Raw genomic sequence first — 23172 nt, 5'->3', positions numbered from 1 at the left:
ACTAGAGACTAAAATCCAATGAGATAGGTAAATCTGGGGGTGGTGGTGGTGGTTTTCTTATTCGAAGTGGGGTATAGGCGAAGTCCATAAAAGCCTTGTAAGGCACGATTCAAGCACAATAGGTGTGGCTGGCAGTCAAAGGTTTAATTTTATCCACAAGCTAGGAAGTTGCCAGCAGGATTCTGTGAACTGTCCTTTACTCATATCTCTGCCTTTATATAGTGTTGTTAAGTGTGAAATATTTCTCCTTAATTGGAGCTATAATTGAGAATATATAAATAAGTTCAATTTAAACTTCTGGTAATCACCAGATCTTTCTGGTACACTTCCTAGTTAATTATTCTATGTTTTGTTTTTGTTTGACTGCTTATTGGGTTTTAGTCATCCATGGCATTTTATTAAAAGCCTTTTAAAATCTAGTTTAAACAATGCCATCCTGTGATTAGAGGAAGTCAGAACCTATATATGGATACCACTTGTGTGGCCATATGTTCACACCAACATTAGCTTGATATTCTCTATTTAATCTTTCCCTGCTGTGTTTAATGAAAGCGCTGCTTTTGTAGGAAAGGCTAGTTACTCTTGTTTCTAGTTTGTCATTAACTTCTCCTTTACTCAGCATTACACCCTAAACCTGATGACTAGGCAGATCAGAATTGGGTATTAGGTCAGATGACTTTCAGGAACTTCCTTTCAAGATTTTAGACTTTGTTTCAAGGCGACAGCATGTTTTCTAGTTGTATGGTCCAGGCTGGCATATGGCTGTTACGCCACACTGCCTTAACAATGATCTGCAGAAGTCATGGTGGAGCATCTGAGATGACTATTTTTGCACTGGGGTCTCTGTTCGTTGCTCTGTGTGTGTTTGTGTGGCTTACCCCCCTTCCACCCCAAGGATAGTGTAAGGGTCTTTTGAGTTTGATAGACATAAATTGGGGTTAAGATAGAAGTATTTTTCATTTTGTGTGATGGCCAGGAAAGTACTGGGAAAAGAGCGGTTCTCCACCTGTACTCCTGTTGCAGTCTTCCTCTGCTAACCAACTTCCACCAGTGTGGTGGATAGGTCTGTATGCGTTCTGCTGTTGAAGTCTTCATGATACTTCAGGCTTTGCAGCTGAGTGCGTCTGTCTCAGTGCTTGATTTCTATGAAGCATGATGTAAGCCAGCATTTCTTGGGTTAAGTGGTATTCTCCTCTTTGCCTTTATCAGGGCTATGTAGGTGAGGCTCGCATTCTGTTGTGACCAGGTACTAGCCCTCTAGCACGAGAATTTTATTCCTGCAGGTTCATTCAAACTTGAGAAAAGGAAGTGCTTAGTAGCATTTGGAATGCGTTGTTTTTCTTGCTTTTTGAGAGAACAGCTTGCTGTGTTCCCCTACTAAAATTCTAGCCAGCTCCAAAGCAGCCTACCTGTGTTGTATGCTGCTAGGTAACTCCTTGATTTTTCTGATATCTTTGTCTTCCCACTTAAACATAATCTTATAGTGTTTAGGGTGTAGTTGGCAGGTTTAGTGTAAGCTTATCACTATTCTTCATCAAAGATATTTTATCTGTCAGTAGAGACTATGCATAAAAACTTGTTACAGAAGCTCATGAAAAATTGGCTCTTCCAAACAGCAGATTTGTGGGTCATCCTTTGGAATAGTGCTTTTTTATGGTCAGTTATTGGAGTGCTTTCAGTCATTTCTTCCAAGATATGCTTTTACCCCTCACTGCGTTGGCTCTCTATGCTATCATTGCTATCAGTTATGTTGCAGACTTTTCACTTTTTTCTTTCTGGATGTGAAATTCAATTGCAATAAGCCACTCAGTCACTGTGTTAGCAGAACAAGGATGCTTTACTCTGGTAGCAAGATACCAGCAAATTCCTGCTGTTTTAAGGGAAAGTGGTGTGCTTTATGATGTGGGAGAAATGCAGAAAAGTTTTCTTCAAGAGGTTTATATTTTATGAAGGATTTGTAATGGGAGGAAAATGCTCTTTAGCTTGGCTGTAGAGCATGTCATGCATGTTCAAATTTGCATTTGCCATGGTAGGGTTAGGTCCTGCTAAACATGTTGCAAGATTTTTTTGTTCTCAGAAGTGTCTTGGTTTTGCTTGCCATTTATACACGTGTGCCACTGAATATTGGGGGAAAAATTTTCGAGGCTTTTTGCATTCTATGTGCAGTACTGAATATTTTAAATCAGCCAGTAAAGCAGCTGTGCTGTCCCAGTCTCACAAGTCATCTTCCATTAAGTGTTGTGGATGCAAGGATACCTCCTGGGCTTACGGGGCGTTAAAGATTTCTGCCTACTTTTACTAGAGTATATATAATTAACATGGTGCTTTTAAATTACTTCTTGTATTGCTTACACAGTCATGCCTGCTTGAAAATAAAGCTGTATCATGGTGAATTCAGCTCCCACAGACTGAGGCAGATTGGATTTAAATAATATAAATTAGATCCTGTCCTCCCTCCAATCTAAGACTAAGGTTTGGGAAAAAAATAACCTTTAGAAGGAGTATAGCTCAATAAAAGGAAAGCAGTGTGCCTCTAGTTGTGTCTGTTGGTACTGGAGGTTCTTACTGGTATGTTGGAGCTGTTACAGGAGAGAGTGGTTTCCTTACTGATGAGAAACTCAGGGTGTGGAGAAACTGGTTTTTAGGCAGGCGTTGGCTTTGCGGGTTAGCCATATAACATTTGGAGTGTAGGATCTCTAGTCTTCAGTACAACTTTCTCTTCATCAGTTTTGCTCTTAACATATGCAGTGTCCTGAAAAGTTTGTCTTTGGTAGAGAAAAAAACCAGATGCAATAGATGAGTTATTCTTGGAGTCAGAATAGAATTTTTGAGATTGGGGAACTGAATCTAAAAGGCATTTGTAACCCTATATTCAAAGGTGAAATAATGATATTAGTGTGGTTTTTGTGTATGTTTTGTTTTGATTTTTTTTAAGCCAAGGAAGTGTGGAAAAATACATTAGTGTTATTGATTTGGCTCCGTAGAAAGTCATCAAGGAAAAAGGTTTCAACTTCTATCAGAAACAATGCTTTGTTCCAGCTTGTCAGCCTTTTCTATTTCAGGTTATCTGAGTAGCAACCTCATTCAGCGGTAAGAATCAAGGTCATATTTTATTCAGTACAAGAAAATGGAAAATCTGGCAAGAGCCAAGATACTTGTTTTGAAATGGTTTTATTTAGCCCTTTCTGCTGCAGCTGCTGTCAATGGAAAGAGATAAAGCTCATAACAGAATACAAGGAATTTACTGTTCATTATTCATGACTTGCTAAAGGTTTAAGTCTGTAAAGGATTTTGTTATTCTTTTCATAGGTTTTTCAGGTTTTCAGATATGATTGCCTGGCAAGAAACTGGATGAAGCAATTAAAGAAAAGATGCATATTTTTCTTGACTTACTAACCTTAACAGAAAACTTGAACAGAATTTAATCTACAGAGTATTCATGGACAAATTTACTAGTTAAAATTGCAGTGCAGCAAGATTATGTTCATGCTTAAATCTTTTAGTATTTGAATAGACTTTAGACTTCTGTGGTGTGGTGGCATCTGACCTTACTGGCACACACAGACCTAACTAGCTCTATTGTGAAGCCTTTAGTTTAAAAATAAAAATCTAAGTTACAGATTTAGAGCAGCTGTAGACCTAAATAGGATATGGAATGAATGAGCAAATGTTTACCTTGAATGAAGCAAAAAAATGCCGAAGAGGAACAGTTATCAGTAGTGTTATGTTGTATTGTTTGTTCTTACAGTACATTTTGGTATTCTTGGTGTAAATAGAAAATTAATAAACACTGCAAGAACTTGAGTTCCTTAAGAACTCCTTGATGTGAAGTCCCATGAATCAAAATGTCTGCCATGCTCTGTGATACTTTCAAAGCTTTGTGGTGGTCTCAGCGTTTTCATCTAGATACTTACGAACTTCTGACTTGGCTCTTTCTTCCTCCTGCTTAGGAAGGTTAATGTGTCCTTTCATTTAGGACTGCTTTTGGTGCTCATTGGGAGCATGAAGGTGAAAAGAGGGATGGTGTTACAGGAGTGCATAACGTGACAATTCTGATTTAAACAGATGTTGTGGGGAAGGACAGAAAGAAGCAAATTCAGACTTGGCTTTTATCTTTCCATTAAGAAGAATGCAAGAAATTACATTTCTGATTCAAGGTGTCAGTCTTCTAACTGAACAGTCTTCTTGAATGGAAGCTGATGCAGCTCTAGTTTTAGAGCCCCAATGTTCAAAATTTACACCTGTACCTACTATAATACATTTTGTACTTAGAACTGGACATATGAACGTGACAGTTGCGTTTGTTTTACCTATTGTTCAATGTTAAATTGCTTTTCCTACAGTCTTCGCTGGAGTCTGCATCTCAAATTGTGTTCCCCTCCACAAGTATGCCAGTAATAAGTTGCTACAGGTTAGGTTCTGCTCTTACATAACTCGCTACTTAATTTCAGTATACTTCCATTACTATAAATCAGAAAGAACTCAGTGCTTTAAAAGAACCTCTTGCAGATACTTTAGAGGCAGTTACTCCTGTAAACAAAATATGGTTATTCTTCTGTAGAGAAACTTTTTCAGCTCACAAATAGAATACTATGCAAAATAGTGAGGTCTTGAAAAATATTATTGTCTAACTTTTATTACTTCCAGTTTGAGCCTGACAAAATTCAAGTTTCCCGTTGTAGAGTTTTCTCCCCATTTTCCTCATAGAGGAGTTAAAAACAAAACAAAACCAAACCCCCAACCTGTTTACAGGTGACACAACTAGGGAGAAAATAGTGACCTTTTAATGGAATTACTGTAGTTTTGTTGCTTGAAAAGTTAGATTGGCACTTGCTGTGCATGTTAATTCCCTTCTAAATTTTGTCTGAGCTTTCATTAATTAAAAGCAATAGTTTTTTTCTTTTTTTGGAAGGGGTGCAGAGGAAAGACCTTCAGTATGTGTATGTTCAAGTATAAATTTGTCAAGTAAGTTTTCTGACCACTATTTAGCACTGATTTCCATAAGAAAGTATATGACAATCTGGCAGAATGACTAGTGTGGGAGGGGACTTCTAAACTGTAATTTCTCCTCCCAGATGCTAACAAAGGTTAGAGATGGGAGGTGGAAACGGTGTACTGAAACAAAAAAATATGAGGGGGAGAGGGAATAAAGGTGAGGTATAGCTGAGAAGCTGAAACAAGGAAAAACTTCGAAGAGTTTAAAAGGCTAGGAAGAAGGTTTATTACTGACAACGAATGCTAAAGGAGGGAGAGGAAAAGTGTCATGAACCACTGTAACATCCCCACGTAAAAGCTACAATCATGATTCTTGAATCTTATAATTATTTTCATCATTAGTGCCAGAGCATTTCTCAGCTTCTTCCTATCTCAATTGCAGTCTGTTAGTGGTTACACATAAGAAGCCTTTTACTGTTTATTCTTAATGTTGTCACTCAGATCGCTAAGAGAACAAAACTTAAGCATCAAAATAGTGCTGCAAAACTTAAGAGAGTGCATAGTGTCTAATTAGATTGTATCTTGATAGTTAAATTATAGGGACGTTGTTGCTGTACGCTTTTATAAAGGTTTAACTATGCTTGCAATGGCTTGTGTAAAATATTTATTTTTAAAAAAATCAAACCAGACTATATTTCAGTAAGATCCTTATTTGGCAAGGTTATGATTTATTAGCTTAAATTTCAACATCTTCAGTATGGGAATTATCCAATATGTTGACTCAATAATTTAGTTTTTACTGCAAAATAATTTGCTATTTTCCTAGTTTAGATCCATGTTTTTCTTTCGGTTGTAAAGTGTCCAAGGGTCTGGCCTGATCATCAGATCAGATATGTGGGAATTAGTAGGATGTGTGTTCTCTTTAGGTCAGGTCACAGAGCCAGTCTGTCTTGTGTTTTCTCCCTACAGAACTAGTTAGTTCGGATTTTATATATCCAGGTAATTCTTCAGTGCAGAAATTTCCTCCTTTAGTTGTACAACAGTATTCCTGAAGTACTTTGTAAATTAATTTATATTATACAAAATTGATTTATGGGCATGCAGTACTTCTCTTTTTCAAAGAGAGGGAATGAATTTAATGTAATTACTTACAGCTTTTGTGACACATTGTATAATTTATGTTGTTTGTTGTTTAAGTGGATTGGAGTTTCCCAAGTAACAGACTCTCTATTGATCTTACATTTTTAATTTTAAAAACTTACCAAAATGTCTGCTGTAGAATATAATGATAATACATTTTAAAATTTTGAATTTTCATATATTCAACTATTCAGATTGAACTACTGTCTCAATGCTTTTTAATTAGTAAGTTAAAGTTAAATTGGTAATTCAGAATGTATTGAAAGCAGTTGTTTAGCCACCTGTAATATTACATTAATACCAGAACAAGACTCTACAAAATACTTATATTTTTGGTGATGATGAATGAAGCAACAAGCATCATTTCTTCTAGGCGCATGTTTTCTGAAACTGCATGCTTTCGTATGTGAAAGTTTATTTTAAGCATGTAGAAGTAGCAAAACCATCTTTTTTCCTTCCTGTAATTACAGAAGCTGCTGGGTTTGTTTTGCTACCGATGAGGATGATCGGACAGCAGAGTGGGTGAGACCTTGCAGGTGCAGGGGCTCTACGAAATGGGTTCATCAGACTTGTTTACAGCGCTGGGTGGATGAAAAGCAAAGAGGAAACAGTACTGCTAGAGTTGCTTGTCCTCAGTGCAATGCAGAATATTTAATAGTATTTCCAAAGCTAGGTAAGATATGTATCATTTAAATTTTAAACATAATATAATGGGTTGTCTCTTTATATTGTTCCTACTTCTTTTTCCTTTTTTGTGCTCAGTGCATTGGTTCTGTTAAACTTGTCTATTCCCTTTTCCAGACAGAAAGAAATAACTCTATATTCTGCTTGCGTACTATGTGATGGCTTAGTTAAATACATTCTAAAAATTTTGGATGTGTTCCACATAGGTGTATTGATAAGTCTTATAAGTGCTTGACCTATAATTAATTCATGGTAAATATGATTTTTTTTTTGTCTTGTTGAGCAGAGGGTGACTTCTTTCAGCACTTGCCACATATTAGCACATAAACACATCCTTTTTTTTTTTTCCTCAGCTTGCAGAGAAAGTTATCAAAGGAAATTCAGAGAACTTTACTGAGTAACCTGTTGCATTTTCCGAAACACGTATTTTTACTCTGGGAGGTATTCCTGAGTCAATATTGCCCTATATGCAAGAGGCAGAATATCTGTGATTTCTGGGAACTGCTCCAGCTCTAGCTCTGCTTGTCAATGCGAAAGAAAGTTGGAGATGGTCTTCCAGAGTCTACTCACTTGAGTAGCCGAGCAGGACACTGCACAATATGTTGCATACATTTAAATTAGCAGTGGTTGCTGTTTTTCCAGCCCTCATTTTGCTGTATGTTCTATGGGGTATATTAACCAGGGCAAGAAAATGAAACATTGACATGGAAACTTCAATTTTGTTTAAAAGTAAAGCTGTTAAATGCTGATATAGCATGTGAGTACAGGCATTTAGAGGATTTTTAAAGAATATTTTTTTTTAAGTACCTTATCTGTGACGAAACAGTTGAAAATAACTTGCACTGCCAGCTCTTTGGGAAAGAACCTCTTCTGTTAGTATAGGGGCTGACAAAATTAAGGTGTGAAGGGAATTTTATATGGGTGATGACATTTATTTCAGTGATAGAGGACTGGGTAATGGGAAAGAAAATATGGACTAGTGTATTGTTCATACTCAAGAAAACATAAACCACCATGAAACTTACTACCAAGTTATTCAGGTATCAACCACATCATAAAAGAGACATCAAATGATAACAATTCGCATTGGCTTTGGGAAAAAAAGGTTTATCTGGACACTTACAATGTACTGCAAAACCTGAAGCTGTTTAAAACTTTTATCTTGAATGATTAAATTGTAATGTGAGCTGCATTTGCATCTTATTTTGGCAGTGGGAAAAAGGGGAAGCAACTACAGTTTGGAGAGGATACATGCATATAAACAACAGGCATTTTGTAGCTCATACTAGTAACCCAAAACTGTTATATCACAACTCAACAAGTCAGTCAAGGTCACACCAGGCAGAGTTAGGGCAGTAAGATGTTTTCAAGCAGTATTGCCAGTACCCATATCTCTGCTGCAGCAGGTATCTTTTGAAGACGTTGCTAGTCATACCATTCAAGAAACTAAAATTACTTGAGCAGGGAAGAAGTAGTAACTGAAGTTTCCCTCAGGTATCATAGTTCAGAAACTTATTTACATTAAGACTTCTCTAATGTACTGCAAGAAACTTTTACTAAAAACAAATTTTGGTGAAAGGCCTGTCCCTAGCACAACTTCTTATTTATGATTATTGTTTTGGAGTAAAGTCAACTTGAGGAGACATCAATGAATATCTTAAGTAACAGTGGGTGTCTTTTGATGTACTTACCAATTCAAAACAACCCCGCTAGTGATGTTAACTTAAAACTATAATTCCATTTCAAATTTGCTAGAGATTGGTAGTAACTATGTTCTTACTAGCTGTCTGCCTCTCTTCTGAGAACTTTTCTAATTAAACAGGAAAACATCATTGCTACTTTGAAAGTAACTGAAGTATCTTTCAGATAATTATTTTGGTTTAATGAACAGAAAACAGTTTGGCAGAAAAAGCTTTGTTAAAGCATGATAGTTTTTACAAAATCAAATATTTTTGTATTTACTTCCTTAATTTATGTCAGTGATATTTAATTTCCTGCTTCTTCCTTAATACCATCTTAAAAGAAATAGTTACATTTGTTACATTCTCACTACTTCCTTCCTAAAGGGCTAATTAAAAAATTTAGAGCAATATTTTTCTAGTCTTTTCTCAGGATTCTATATCTAATTCTGTAGCTTGCTTCTTTTAGTGATTAGTATCAGTAGGTGCAATTTCTTTGTACTTCTAGTGTTAGACTTCTGCTGTTTCCATATCACCTTGCCAAGATGTATAAGGCAGGCTTCAGTGCTTTGTGTTGCCCTTTAGGACTCACCAAATACAAAGGGTTTTTTGAGTCTCTTGTCTTCACCTTCTAACAACTGAACAACTTTTTCAGTCACTGTGGGAAACAGTCAAGATGTATAAATTACTGTGTATTTAGTACTTGCAGTTATGACCTTGTTGCTACTTTCAGCACAGTGATAGACACCCCAGCACTTTAAGTCTGTCCTGGAAAGGTAAACATAACGGTTAATACAGTTGAACTGCTTGTGCCAGTTCTTTGTATTTTGAGTAGACTGTCCCTTCTTCGGAAACCCTTTAATTTTGGTACGTAATCAATAATAGGATGCCCAACTCTAGAATAAATTCACTTTATAGTTATACTTTGTCAGAAACTTACGGACTAATTTACATCAGTTGGTGAGCAGGGGGCTGGTGAGGTGTTTACTGCCTTGCAGGCCACATAGGAGGATACTTTTCTGCCCTTAAAACTAGAGCATGTTACTAAAACGAAGAATGTGTGTTGTACTAGAAGATGCATGCACAGGTAACCAATTTGAAGTATATGAGTAGTAGGTTAAGAACTTGAGGCTGCAGCAGAGCTAGAGTAGAGAGTGCATCAAGCAATATTCTGCCCAAGTTGCTTAGGAATGCCCAATAGTCTGATCATAACTTAGCAATATTTACGATGACTTCTGTCAAGACTGCATATAAGGTAAATGTGTTTAAATTGCAGCTCTGTAGTCTGGTATTCTCACACGTGCCTATGTATGGGAGGTGGGGGGAAGTTGCAATCCTTCTACTAGGTCTCTGGGTGCCACTGCTGTACGAACGGTATGTAAATATATATATTTGGGAGTGCTTCACAAGAATACCAGTGCTGATAAAATATGACAATGAATGAGTTCACTTAGATGTTCCTGTTGCTTGCTTTCACTGGCTGACTTGAGCTGAGTAGAACTGGTTGTTTTGGATGCATTCACACTAGAACTGCTTTCTTGAAAGAGAAGAACCAAGTAAGTCGTGAAATAGGAGTCACAATTTTCTCAGTGTGGCTGACAGAAATAAATTTTCTGCAAACTTACTTTGAAGTGAATTTAAAATATTGATTGTATGTTTAAGTTTACTTTTAATTTTAATTAATTTACTTTTAATTCACTTGGTGTAAATGTGGTAGTTCAGAGACAGTTTCTTTGAGAACAGGGTGCCAAGTTATCACCACTCTAAAAAACTAAGAATATAAAATTGTTGGATATTGGAAGTATTCAAGCTAAGAATTTACCTGCAGGTGATTTTTGTGTATTTGGAGACTGCCAAATACAATACTTTTACCTTTAGAAAGGTAGAAAAGAAAAAAACGTTGGCATCTAATCTCAATTCTGTGCGAGGTCAGAACAAGTTTCAGTTAATTGGAGGTCAGGAGGAAAATGCCATATGACTCAAGATAGAGGTACAGAACAGACTGGCAATTGCCTAATTAGCCTGGCAATTGAAATTCATCTATTGGAAGTCCTTTACATCTTCTATATCAGCACTTAAGTCATTTAACACCATTGCTCAAGAGATCACTCCTTTCCTACCGCACCCCCCAGCCCCCCACCCCCACAAAAAAAAGTTAGGAAATAGTAACAGAATTCGAGGCCAGAGTGGGTAAACCATGATGAGAGACATGGAGGATTAGTTACTTGAAGAATGCCTATAGGTTGGTTTTGAGAGTAACTTTTCTTTCACTGATTTTGGTAAGAAAAATTAGGAGGGAGCTAAGAACTATTCATGCATATGACCTGGAGGAGGACAGTCTTTATGCAGAATTATCTGACAAATATGAAAGTAATATGGAATCTGATCACAGTGATGACATTTTTCACTTTCATACATATATTTCAGACTTCAACTTCTGGCTGTTGCTTTGCTGGTGCTCTTGCAGTCTCAAAGAAAAGATGCAAGCATGGCCTTGTTTGCCTTGCCAGAGTTGGTCAGGGTAACATCTTGCTCTGTGTAAGTCTGGAAAGTGCAGGTGTTCACAGACAGAACAATGATGCTGTAGTCGTGCATTGTTGTCAAAGGCACTAAGTAATAACCTGAATAGGAGGGTTTTCTCCTCCAACACTTGAGAGGTGGTCCTCTGAAAATATTGAATGCGGCCTCTTCCAGTGGAAGAAATCATTCATAATGACTGTGCTACTTTTTACCGGAGAGCAGGATAGTTTAGTGACAGAATTCTTAGGTGAAGCTGTCAAAGATAAGCATGTGAAGTACATTACAACTAATAGTATTTCTTCCATTTGAAAACTAAAATATCAAACAAAAAAGCCACTAAGCCTAAAATGCTTTCTACAATGGAACAATTCTGATTCATTGCAGACAAAGGAAGCTAGTCAGTTTTAGTGGGTAAATTAGTCAGTGCTATAACCAGAATATTAATCTCTCAGAAAGATGTTGTAGTGAATGAAATGGTAGGTAGAAATAAGCTACAAGTTTAGCTTGGTAGCTTTTTAATGATATGTTCTCATTTAAACAGTATGTGTGGGATGTCAGACTTGTATTTTGCCAAGTTCATTTGTTCTTATCAGTGATAGATGTTGAGAACTTTCTTCAGTATGCTTTTATATATATATATATGTATATATACATGTATATATATCTTGAAACCTTACTTTTCCTTTATCATAGGTCCAGTTGTTTACGTTTTGGATCTTGCAGATCGACTGATCTCAAAGGCATGTCCATTTGCTGCAGCTGGAATAATGGTGGGCTCTATATACTGGACAGCTGTTACATATGGAGCTGTGACAGTGATGCAGGTACACAAGTATTAATTCTCACCAGCTTTGAAAGGAAGTCTTCTAAAGAAAGTCAATCAAGGCTCCTTTTTCCTTGGCTTAAAACATGCTTTAGCTACTTTCAGCGCTTTCAGTGTAGTTAACACTGACTCACCAGTGGGTGTATCAAGAGCTTTTCACTTTTAACTGATCATACTGTATAAAGCCAAGTATGCCTATTCAAATAGGGTTGAGTCTGCAACTAACAGAATTGACTGCTCCTGCAGCTGGCTGCCCTTTGTATGGCAGGCCGGTGAACCCACTTCTGTTCTTAGAGAAAAGATGCCTTTACCATCTAACTGCTAATAATGGGTAGTCTTAATTCTTCAGAAAAGACATGAGACTAATCTCTTCTTTTACTTGTAAAAAAAATTTGCTGGTAACATCCAAAGGGTTGAGACACGGTGAATTTTTCAGGCCTACCACCTTTCAATTGTATGAAAGAAAATGCATGCTTTGAATGGTGCAAGTCGTTCATAACAAATGCAAAACACTGTTCTTTTAATTTCAACTAACCATACAGTGTAAAGTAAGGGAAAAATACTTATTTTTCTTATTTCTGTTCTTGTGAACTTGCTATTTAAATATAAATATAATGTTGACAGGTGGTAGACTTAACTATGGAAAGACTTGTTCCTCATTTGATATTTTGTTCTTCTTGTGGCCCTTACAAGAACACTGCAATCATTTGTAATACTACAACTAGACTGTGTGAAATGTACCAGTCCATATCTCCTTGCTCACTGCTACACTGAGCCTTTTTCTGTAGGAGCTTACATGAGATATTAGCTTCTCTAGAACTACGTAATCAAATGGAAAGATAAATGCTCCTTTCTGTAGTTGTTTTGCTTTTGAAAGGAGGATCTGGTGTTAAGCAAAGGGAAGTTGTGGGTCTAGTTGAGCAACTGCATGTGTACAGCTTCATATCCACATTAGTTTAGACAGCTAGTAAAATCCTGGCTATGAAGAATTAGCTATTTTCCTCTGATTTAATGTTTTGATTTTATCATATGCATGGCATGCTGGGCAAGAGAATAACTTATTTTTGCTTATAATGGAGGAGATGAAACTGGGAATGGAAGTAAACTCTTCCCACCCCTTTTGCTACCCCAAATTTGCTACGTTTTATACAACTTATGTCCTGATGCATTTCAGACTCCTTTCCTTTGGTTGTGCTTCTCTCTGGTCCTTCAAAAGCTACTTCTAAAGGTTGAGCTTCAGAGGGAGAAGCGTGAATACAGAATTGACATTGTGACTATAGCGGTAGCTAAGTCTAACAAATCGTATGGGGTTACTGAAAACAGAGAGAAATAGTAATCTGAAGCCAAAAAGACAAGATGCTAAGGCTTTTTTTGATGGAAGAGGACTAAGGAGAAAAAGGGTAGTGTCAGACATCACAGTTTGGGTGAAAGGTAGTGAAGAAGCTGGAAGATAAATGGTGAATATTTTTTTAAGGAATAATCTTTTGGCAGCAGCAATACTGGTTTTCCCTATTTTTAGAGATGGTGGTATATAGCATAACTTCCTGTTCTAGAAGAATAAAAAGGAATAGTTTTCAAAAGGCTATAAAGTACAGTTTAAAGGTACTGTGGTACGTTACCCTAGCTCATTCCCTGTGTCCCACCTATTCCAGAAGTACTGCTTTTTTAAAAGGTTTCACTATTGTTGCATGTTCTTACCCCCTAATTCTAAGTTTCATGCAAGTGACGACTTGAGAGCTTTTTGCATTTGTGGGGAAAACAAGAAGTCAATGAAAACTCATCAGGAAATCCAGTCCCTGTCAAATGTAATAATTACTATTTGTTGTGATTTAACCCCAGCCAGCAACAGGGCCCTACACAGCTGCTCACTCACTCCCACCTGATGGGAAGGGGAAGAGAATTGGAAGGGTAAAAGTGAGACAACTCATGGTTTGAGATAAAGACTTGTAAATAAAGCAAAAGCTGCGCATGCCAGCAAAGCAAAACAAGGAATTCATTCACTCCTTCCCATGGACAGGCAGGTGTTCAGCCATCTCCAGGAAAGCAGGGCTCCATCATGTATAACAGTTACTTGGGAAGACAAACACCATCACTCCAAACATCCCCCCCTTCCTTCCTCTTTCCCCAGCTATATATGCTGAGCATGATGCCATATGGAGTGGAACATCCCTTGGGTCAGTTGGGTCGTTGTGCATCCCCAGCCCACTCGCTGGTGGGGTGAGAGGCAGAAAAGGCCTTGACTCTGTGTTAGCCCTGCTCAGCAAGAACTAAAACACTCCTGTGTTACCAACACAGTTTCCAGCACAAATCCAAGACTTAGCCCCATACTAGCTGCTGTGAAGAAAAAGAACTCTATCCCAGCCAATACCAGCACACTGTTTTAGTGTTCTTAGTCTTCTGGATTCTTCTGGAAAAAGTCATGAAAGAGCCCATTCTTTCTAGAAGCCCTTCAAGGACTTTGTCAGCAATTTTTAATTCTTAAATTGAGACAACTTCAGAGGTTATCCACCACTTCAATTGCTTTTTTTTTTGTCCTCAGCCCTATTAGAGTTACTTATTTAAAATAAAAAGTATGTGCTTTTTAGAAGAAATGTATTGTTCTGTTCCAGTTCTAATACATACATTTCATAAACAGCAAAGTCTGATTATTTTTTATGTGCCAGTAGAAAGGCTTAGACACATCAGTAATTGCTGTCCTTTAAAATTGTATCACTAACCACATTGAAAAAGAAAGTACAAGTGAAGATATGCTGCTATTTCCACTACAGTTGAAAATAATGTACTTCTTCCTGCCTTGTCTAGAGAAGCAATAGTTTTTATACTGTGATCTCTGTTGCATAAGGTATTCCTAAATAACAGGAATTTTTAAATTAAACATCCCAAGATACTTGCTATCAATTTATCCTTTAGAGAGTAGTATCTAATAAAATTCTGAGTGTAGAATTACTTGTTCTAAAATTGTAAATTCTTCTGTGCATTTTGGAAAGCATGCTATTTTGACATTTCAGATGTTTAAGCTTTTACTCATACAGAAGCACATGAAACTTTTCTTAAGACGGTAAGGAATTGTGTTACAGCTCTCTGCAAGATTAAAGACTTGCAAATTAGGGCTGGTAGCTCATCTGCATTATACTTGATAAGCAACCAAGGATGCAAAGAGAAAACTGAGTATGTTAGGTAAAACAGTATTCTTTTGCTTCTTTAACTTAAAATGTGTGGGCAGCCCCAAACACACTAGGATTTTTGTAAGTTATGTTCTTTGTTCAGTTGTGGTCTGTGTTATGTTTGTCAGCTATATACATATTTACTAGGTTGTGGGTCACAAAGAAGGTCTTGACGTCATGGAGAGAGCTGATCCTTTATTTCTTTTGATTGGACTTCCCACTATCCCAGTCATGCTAATATTGGGCAAGATGATTCGTTGGGAGGACTATGTGCTCAGACTGTGGCGCAAATACTCTAATAAGCTACAAATTTTGAACAGCATATTTCCAGGTAATGTGATTAAATTTAAAAGGAAATACCAAGCTTAAACTGGTGCCTTTAGGAGATGGGGATAGGAGAGTGTTTTCACCATTCTTAAGTAAAAGTGGTAACACCTTCCCTCTGTTTTATGTTCAGTCTATTTAGATTGTGTTAGTATAATACCTAGTGAGAAAGGTGGGGCAAGAGGAGCAGGAGCGTGGTTTCATTTAAGGCCTTAGTAACAAAGCAAGCTATTAAAAATCATGGGTCTCACTTGGAAGTAAAAAAGAATAGTCATTTAACAGAAATGGAATATTCACCGAGAAAAGGGATAGTTCTCAAAGTAATTGGGCTATAGATTTGTGAGGGAGTGGGGGGTAGGACTCATGTGCTTTCTGTTTCTGTGTGAGGTAGTGGCTATGTAACCTTTTCTTCCACACTCTTATCCCTTTAGGCATTGGATGTCCTGTTCCTCGTATCCCAGCAGAGGCCAACCCTTTGGCAGATCACGTCTCTGCCACACGTATTCTATGTGGAGCTCTAGTTTTCCCTACTATTGCCACGATAGTTGGCAAGCTTATGTTCAGCAGTGTTAACTCAAACTTACAAAGGACAATCTTGGTAAGATTCAGTATTATTTGTTTCATAAATGATTATAATAAGGGAATATGAAATGTTGTGTTGTGGGGGGAGGGAGGGAGGAAAAGTGAAAAGGAACATAAATTGATCTAGAACTGAGAGTGGCATTTGATTAAGGGCTTGCTTTTTTTTTAAGGTTGCCTATCTTGGCTGAGGACAAAATCACGTGTGTGAGAGACTTTGTCCTTGTGACTGAAACTAATCTCAATTCTAGACAAGGCTGAAACTTGTCCTAGGCAGACTTTAGCAGTATTTAAGGGTGATAATGAAGATGAGGAACGAGCATCTTCTAAGAACAATCTCTGCAAGGGAAGACTGGGGTTTATATTATCAACTATATCATATTAGCTTCTGCTTACTAATTCTTTGAGAGAATCCCTTTGTTACTTATTTTAATGAGGAGAGAAAAATGAGCTCTCCATAGAAGTTGGATGGAGGAGGGAGGACCAAGAGAGGAGACAATCCCTTTCTTTGTGAATAAGCTCTCTGGCTTGCAGCCTCTCAAGGGGAAGCACACTGAGTTTGGGAGGGCGCTATCCCTGGTCAGCTGACTGTCACTTCAGCCCATTTTTCCATTCCAGCATGTTAATGCTCCCCTCTCCTACATACAGAAGAAACAGTGATACTACCACTGTTCATGCAGACAAAAGGCAGCTTAGGGTCTCTTCTTATTTTGAAGACTTGAGATAAAAATACTGTAAAATTTTCTGGGGGAAAAAAAAGTTTGGTTTTTTTTTTTTTTCAAAAAAACACAGGATTTTATTTCACTCCGCACTTGCCTTTGGCAAGTGGCCTTTTTCACAGTGATTACTGATTGGTAATCAGTATTATTCCTTGGCTCATGTATAGCATGTATTCAGAGAAGGGAGGAAAGCAGGTAAGTATCTGCATTTTACTTTGTTCTTTAGATAGGATAGATTTTGATTTTTTTTTTTGTAGAATATCTGTCAGACTTCCAAGCAAATAAAAGCTTTCAAAAGGTTTTATAGATCCAGTATGTAATCTCTTTAACCTCTGTAGTGGTGCATTGTGACAGAAAACTTTGAGATACTAGTTTGGAATTGTCCTAATTAGCTGAACGTCAAAAGGGAAATGCTATATGATGGGAAAATAAATATTCTTTGACCAGAAATTTTTAAAAAGAATATTTGCAATGATATGACACTGAACCTTGCAGGTTTTCAAAATATCTTTTTTTTTCAGGGTGGAATTGCATTTGTTGCTATAAAAGGAGCTTTTAAAGTTTACTTCAAACAGCAGCAATATTTGCGCCAAGCTCACCGCAAAATTTTAAATTATCCTGAGCAGGAAGGAGCATAAGGCTGTGATCTCCAGATGTCCTACAGTCTCACCTAACAGGTTTCCATGTTGTATTGGTTCCATCATTATTGCACAGTAGTGGAGAGTTGTGATAAGTTGCTGCTCCTATTTTTTTTTCTTTAAATGTAATAAAGCACTGTTTTGTGGCAGGGTAAGTCCTTTCAGCAACCACTGAACCTAAGGATGTGACTTGGCTTTCATTATCTTTGGGTATTTCTGTTGAACAGCCGCCTTCTGAATTATTTTCTTTGAGCCAATATGCTGAATGGAAAAAATCAACTACCGAATACAAACATTTTAAATTGTGTAGTTAATGTAGGCTACAGCCAAATGCCTTTTGTATGTGTTTTCATACCCACGCTATCATCCTGTTCAGCATTTCATGCAGTAAAGGGAATTTTTTAAGGAAGGAAATGTGAGTCATTACCAAGGAGAAGTAATTGTGGGACATCAGTCAGTAAAGATTGCCTTGGATTTTGCTGGTATCAAACAGGGAGTGTAAAATACTCAAATGACTGGTCAGAGAAAGCAGAAGATAGATCCCTTTCTACAGGACTCACGTGTCAGCTTTAGCCACCTAAGTAGACGGTGTTAAAATCAGCATGGTTTCCAGGTGACTTTTATCACTGATAATTTTTGCTGTCCTGTTGTATCCTCTGCAGTGCCTAGTGTTGTGTTATTTTCTCATGGCTCTTTTGCTGTTTTGTAACTGGTGCTGGATAGCTTTTTTTTTTTTCCCCTTCCACAGTGAAATAATTAGATGGGGGAAGTAAATTTCAGTTGCTTATTTTGTAGCTAAGTGTTACAGCATTCAGTTTTCATGTTCCTTTTGATTATGTAAATATCTGTACAAGTACAAAGAGTGGTAGAAGTGTGAGGAAATGACACTGGACACTAAAGCTACGTTTAAACTGACAGATCAGGGCATCCTTCTAAACTTCCAGACCTGGAGCATAGCTTGGCCCTGTACCAGCACTAGGCTCCCCTCTGCCCATACCAGCTCTAGTGGAAGGACAGACGGTGGCAGGAAGGGTCAGCTGGAAAGGGGTGACACTACACTTTGGGTACCTAATCTGAGCATGGCATGTACCAGCAGGCTAGATGCTCTTAAGACAACTTGGCTCCATTCTGTAAAGGACTAAAGGATAAATCTTAAGTGTGTAATAAACTAAGTTTATTTATACAGTTAGCTTTATTGTTACAATATGTTCAAATTAGCCAGCTGAGGGAGACATTAGCACTTCAGTTATTCAATGTATTTATAAAGTTAATTTCAACAGAAATTACCTGTTTTGTAAAGTTAGATTTTGACAAACGTAATATGGCCATTTAATATTCATATCAGACCTAACCTAGATTTAGTACCTGAAGTTTTTTTATTAACAACAATTTATTTGGTTTTCTCAAAGTTGTTTGGGTTTTTTTTCCTTTCTTGTTTGTATTAGTATGTCAAATGCATGGAGAAGGGTTTAAAAAAAAATCCTTTAGTGGAAATATTCATAAGTAAATATTTCTTTTCACCAGAAACGAAGTAAATGCAGAATGGACTTCATATTTGACTGCAATAATGTATGTTAGAGAAATTCAAAATATGGTACCTTTTTCTATAGTATGTTTATCTTAATTACTGAGATGTAATATTTTAGAACTGTACAAAAGTGTATATAATGACCAAGTAGTATTAAAAAACTATACAGGTATTGAAAATTATACATTTGATCAATATCAAATACTTTTGAATTTCTTGCTGTAACTGAAGAATTACTATAATCTTGTAAGTCTGCTGATTATATTTGTCGTAGTGGGCTCACTTTTATATAAAAACCTAAATATAGAGTAGCAACCCCTGAAAGTTGCTGCTTTCTGTAAGATAGTCTTGAAACAATATAATACGTATTTCTTACAGAATTCCTCATTTCAAGAAAACAGCTTTTCAGTGGTCTTCACTGTATATATTTCCAACCAATTTATTACTGGTTTTTTATAGTCTCATGAAGAATTGAATGGTGCAAATTAGTGGGTTTGACACTTGTTCCATGGGAAAGCTCATTGTGTCCTCTGGAAGTTAAAGCTGTTGTAAAAATACAATTATAAAAATACCATATGGATTATAAAATTATTTCACCTGAGTAGCAGAAGGTCAATACTCTGTTGTGAATCTTGGTTTTGAAGCACTGCAAATTATAGTTACATTGAATTAGGCTGAATAAATATTTTTTACACTCCCTAGTGTATTTTGTCAGTTGAACAAAAGCCTGTAGCAAAACTTCTGAATTAAAAATGTGTTTTGTTTTAATACATATCTAAGGATTTATATAATCATTTTTAAATTGATAGCCTAAAGAAATGTCTTGGGGATGAAGGAAGAATTACTATAATACTTTAAACTTACATTTACATTATTTGGTTTTTTTTCTTCTCCAGTGATCAACAAATGATGTAGGGGAATGCATTTCTGAAATACTAAAAGCAAAAGGATTGTTGCAACACGAACAAGGTCTGGTAATACAGACCCAGGATTGGGAGCTATTACGTATCTCTGGGTTGGCTGATGTGCAGTGTTCGGGGAGTACACTGATCCCTCTTCACTGAGAAAGATAATACTGGCTGTAGGAAGTATTTTTTTCACTAATGGCTAATTTATGTCCCATTACTTTCAGAACAAGGAATATGAAATTTTATCTAGCACTTCTCAGAGTATGTCTTACCTGTAACTTGTTTTCTCTTAGCCTTCCATTACATCAACATAAAGGCACAAATTTTCTGAGCTGTGGTTATGTAAATATATAGGAGATGCTTCTCCCCTTCTCTGTCCCCTCTTAGCTTAAACTCTTAGATATAGATGGATTCCTACTATACTTTTCACTGCTTGGGTTTGGGGTTTTTTGTTTGAATGGTGGTCCTTCCCTTCATCCTTTTTCCCTTGCAAAAGTTCTTTGTAACAATTTGCATGAGTTGCCTTGTTTGAAGGATATGAATTCCTTTCTCATCTGGAGTTGTTTCTCAAAGGTTAACTTGTCCCCTTAGTTATCATAGAAGGATCCGACCATGTAGCTATTTAAGGCTTCTCCAACACTTGGAGTAGTTCTGTGCTTGAAAAGATATGCTTAGATATTGTGACTTCTGTCAGAATTATCTATTTTGCTTGAGGACATAATTTTTACTAGAATTTCAGCTGTGTGTTTGTGGCAGCTTTGAGGATTACCCTTTTTTTTAAATGCATACTGTGGAACTTGGACAAGGCTATGGAGTGGGTGCTTGAGGGTTGTTGAGAGTAGCTTTTTACTAGCTGCTTTTTCAAAAAGTTTTTAGGCACAGGCAAGTACGTATCTTTGTTTGCATAGTGGTTTTTACTGATGGTGAGAACTGGGAGAGGTAGAACTACAAAGGTCATGGATCCATTTACTGTTGCACCAGTAATCTTGGTTTTGGAACCCTATATTTAATGTTCTACATCCATGCCACTTTCTATTTTGGGTTTGTTTTATGGTTTCGTTTTTTTAAGAGCTAGGCTCAGACTTGTTTTAATGCATCACTGAGTTACCTGTTGTCATAACAAATGATGTGCTAACAGTTCCTGCTTCCTGTTTTAAAGTAGAAATGCCAGTTTCACTAACAAGTCTGGCTTTGGAATTCTTTTCTAGTAGGCAACTGCTGCTGAAACATGTGTTTATATGGTTTTTGGTTGTTGATTTTGGTGTGTGTTCGGTTTTTTGTTGGTTGTGTGTTTGGTTTTTTTAAAGCATGCTGGGGTGGGGCTTGCTAGAGGAAAGCATGAGAGAGGATAATATGTAAAAGCTAGAAAATTCTGAAAAAGTCTTAGCTGTTGTCTTCTCATTAACAGACCCCTTCCTCTCGCCCTTGCGAAGTCACTACTCTGTTCTACACAGTGTGAAACAGAACTTACTCTCCAAACTCAATGTAGTTGAGTATTCATTAGTGCTCGTGCAGCTTGAGAATAAGTTTTGGTTATGAAAGGTGATTAAAATGGAAGTGATTCTGTTTTGGCATGCAAATGTTGTTCATCGCCTTAATTTTCATCCTGGGTTTTTTTCCTCAAGAGATGGGGGGGACATGTGGCTACTTGACTGGGATGGCACTTGTTAGTTGGAAAGAAACTTCAAGGAGGCTGACAGTTCTAGTGCGATAGCCTGGGAGAGGAACTGTTTATGGAAACTAGCCTTTGTCCTGAGCTTTAATAGGTTTTTATTAATTCCAGTATATTTGTGTGTATGTGTATAAAATAAAAAAATGTACTAAAAGCTTTCTTGGCTATAGATAAATACATGTAAATAGCGATATATTGGAAAATGGTGCTTGCTAGGGATGAGGCAACAGTTTAATCCATCACACTACTACACACTGTCAGGATAACTCTATTTGCAGTTTTGTAAATTAAACAGAATTTGATGCAGGCAGTATTTAAGAGGACCTAAAGAGATTATGGCTGTGCAGTGTTAATTATGTACTTTATTCTTCACTAATCTAAATGGCTTGATTTCTTTTCACTTCAATGTTTGAGGAATTCAGCTGCTGCCATCTTGCTTACTTTTAGCTCCATTTCCCTAAACTGAGAACTTTGACTTGTCAGTTACCATCACTTACTGACAATTTATTCTTACTGTTTTCACCTGGGCTTTCTGGGGAGGGAACTTCAAATGCTTCAAGAAACCACACATACAGTTTGATATTTACCTTAATGACGTAGATAAGTACTCTTCCTATGTATACTTGGAATACACCACTGAATCTGGCAGTACATCTGCCTTCCTTACCCTCACAGCCTCTCAGTAGCTGAACTACCATCTTCTAACCCTGTTGACTGAGAAGGCACATCTTTTCCCACTAATCGCTCACTTGCTGTGACTTGGGGAAAAATTCTTACTTCAATCTGTTTCAATAAATTCCAGCATAATCTGGGGAAATCAAAAGCTGGTGTTCTTTAATGGGTTGGATCAATTCTTGTAGGCACGGAGGCTGAGATTTTTCTTTGTTGCTGTTTAGCAGGTTGCTCTATTGGAATGAGCTGTAAAACTAGAAGTACTTGTGCAAAAGTTTGCCCCGCATTTAAACCATTCAAATTCTTTTTGCTTTACTAATTCGTAGAAGTCCCAGGTAGGCTTTGTTCATTTCAAGGCCTTATTCATGAGCTTGAGCAATATAGCTCACTTTCCAGAAAGACACGTGCGCAAAGAGAATATTACTGTGCACGGGGAAAAAAAAATCGGCTCTGTAAACAGGGATGAACTATGGCCATTAGTTTATGGCCCCTATATCTCAAGAAGGTTTGAAGATCTGTGGCCTCTTTGTCCATTCTTGCCAGTTAGTTATTCACATGCTCTGGAGATGTAATTGCTTTTGCACCTTTGACTATTGTGAGCATAAAGCAGTTATTTCTGGTTGTACTCTACTAAGTAGTTGAGTAGAAAAATTCCATTCCAGAACTGCTAAAAGCAAATAGCAGACATGACTTGAAACTGCCTCAACTAAACAGCTCGGCAGCACCTGTCAAAACATATCTTACAGGCACCTCATTTAATGTTGGATGATGAAGCCATGGAAAAGCAATTGCCTAAGCAGTGGGCCTCTGTAGGAAGTACTATGCTTATTAAAAAAAAATAAATTACTTATTTCTAGCTTCAGACCACTCTGATACAGCATGCACAGCTTGGTGTTTTGTGTGTTTTGTATTCTTCAGTTGCTCTTCCACTTTTCTTACTACAACTCTGTAACACTTAGCTGCAGATAACAGAAGCTGATAAAGAAAGGGAACACGGTGATCCCAGTATTTACTGTATGTTGAAGGACTGTCTTGTCAGTAATTGTCACTTTGCCATGAATCATTACAAGAAGCTAATGTCCCTACTCATTACCCCTGCAATCGCCTTCCCCTACCATTTTTCTGGATACTTCTCATGCACAGAAGATAGAATATGTAAGACAGAACAGAATCAAAAATGGTTTTAT

General features: G+C 37.1%; 1 protein-coding gene across 4 annotated transcripts in view; it reads left to right on the top strand.

The window, feature by feature from the left end:
* The window catches only part of MARCHF5 (membrane associated ring-CH-type finger 5), a 32084-nt gene extending 12579 nt beyond the window's left edge, over positions 1-19505 (top strand). For 2 of the 4 annotated variants that reach the window (XM_075108203.1, XM_075108202.1), the window contains exons 2-6: positions 6546-6748; positions 11652-11782; positions 15093-15276; positions 15701-15867; positions 17089-19505. In XM_075108203.1, the coding sequence (XP_074964304.1) occupies positions 6546-6748; positions 11652-11782; positions 15093-15276; positions 15701-15867; positions 17089-17205 (802 nt within the window). In that variant the 3' untranslated portion in view covers positions 17206-19505. Of the gene's footprint in view, positions 1-4343; positions 4412-6545; positions 6749-11651; positions 11783-15092; positions 15277-15700; positions 15868-17088 lie in introns of all 4 variants that reach the window. The other 2 variants (XM_075108204.1, XM_075108205.1) reach the window with 2 other exon arrangements.
* Positions 19506-23172: the final 3667 nt, after the last annotated feature.

Source organism: Phalacrocorax aristotelis, chromosome 12, assembly GCF_949628215.1.
Source record: "Phalacrocorax aristotelis chromosome 12, bGulAri2.1, whole genome shotgun sequence".
Taxonomy (NCBI): Eukaryota; Metazoa; Chordata; class Aves; order Suliformes; family Phalacrocoracidae; genus Phalacrocorax; species Phalacrocorax aristotelis.
This window is presented reverse-complemented; position numbering and strand designations above follow the sequence as displayed.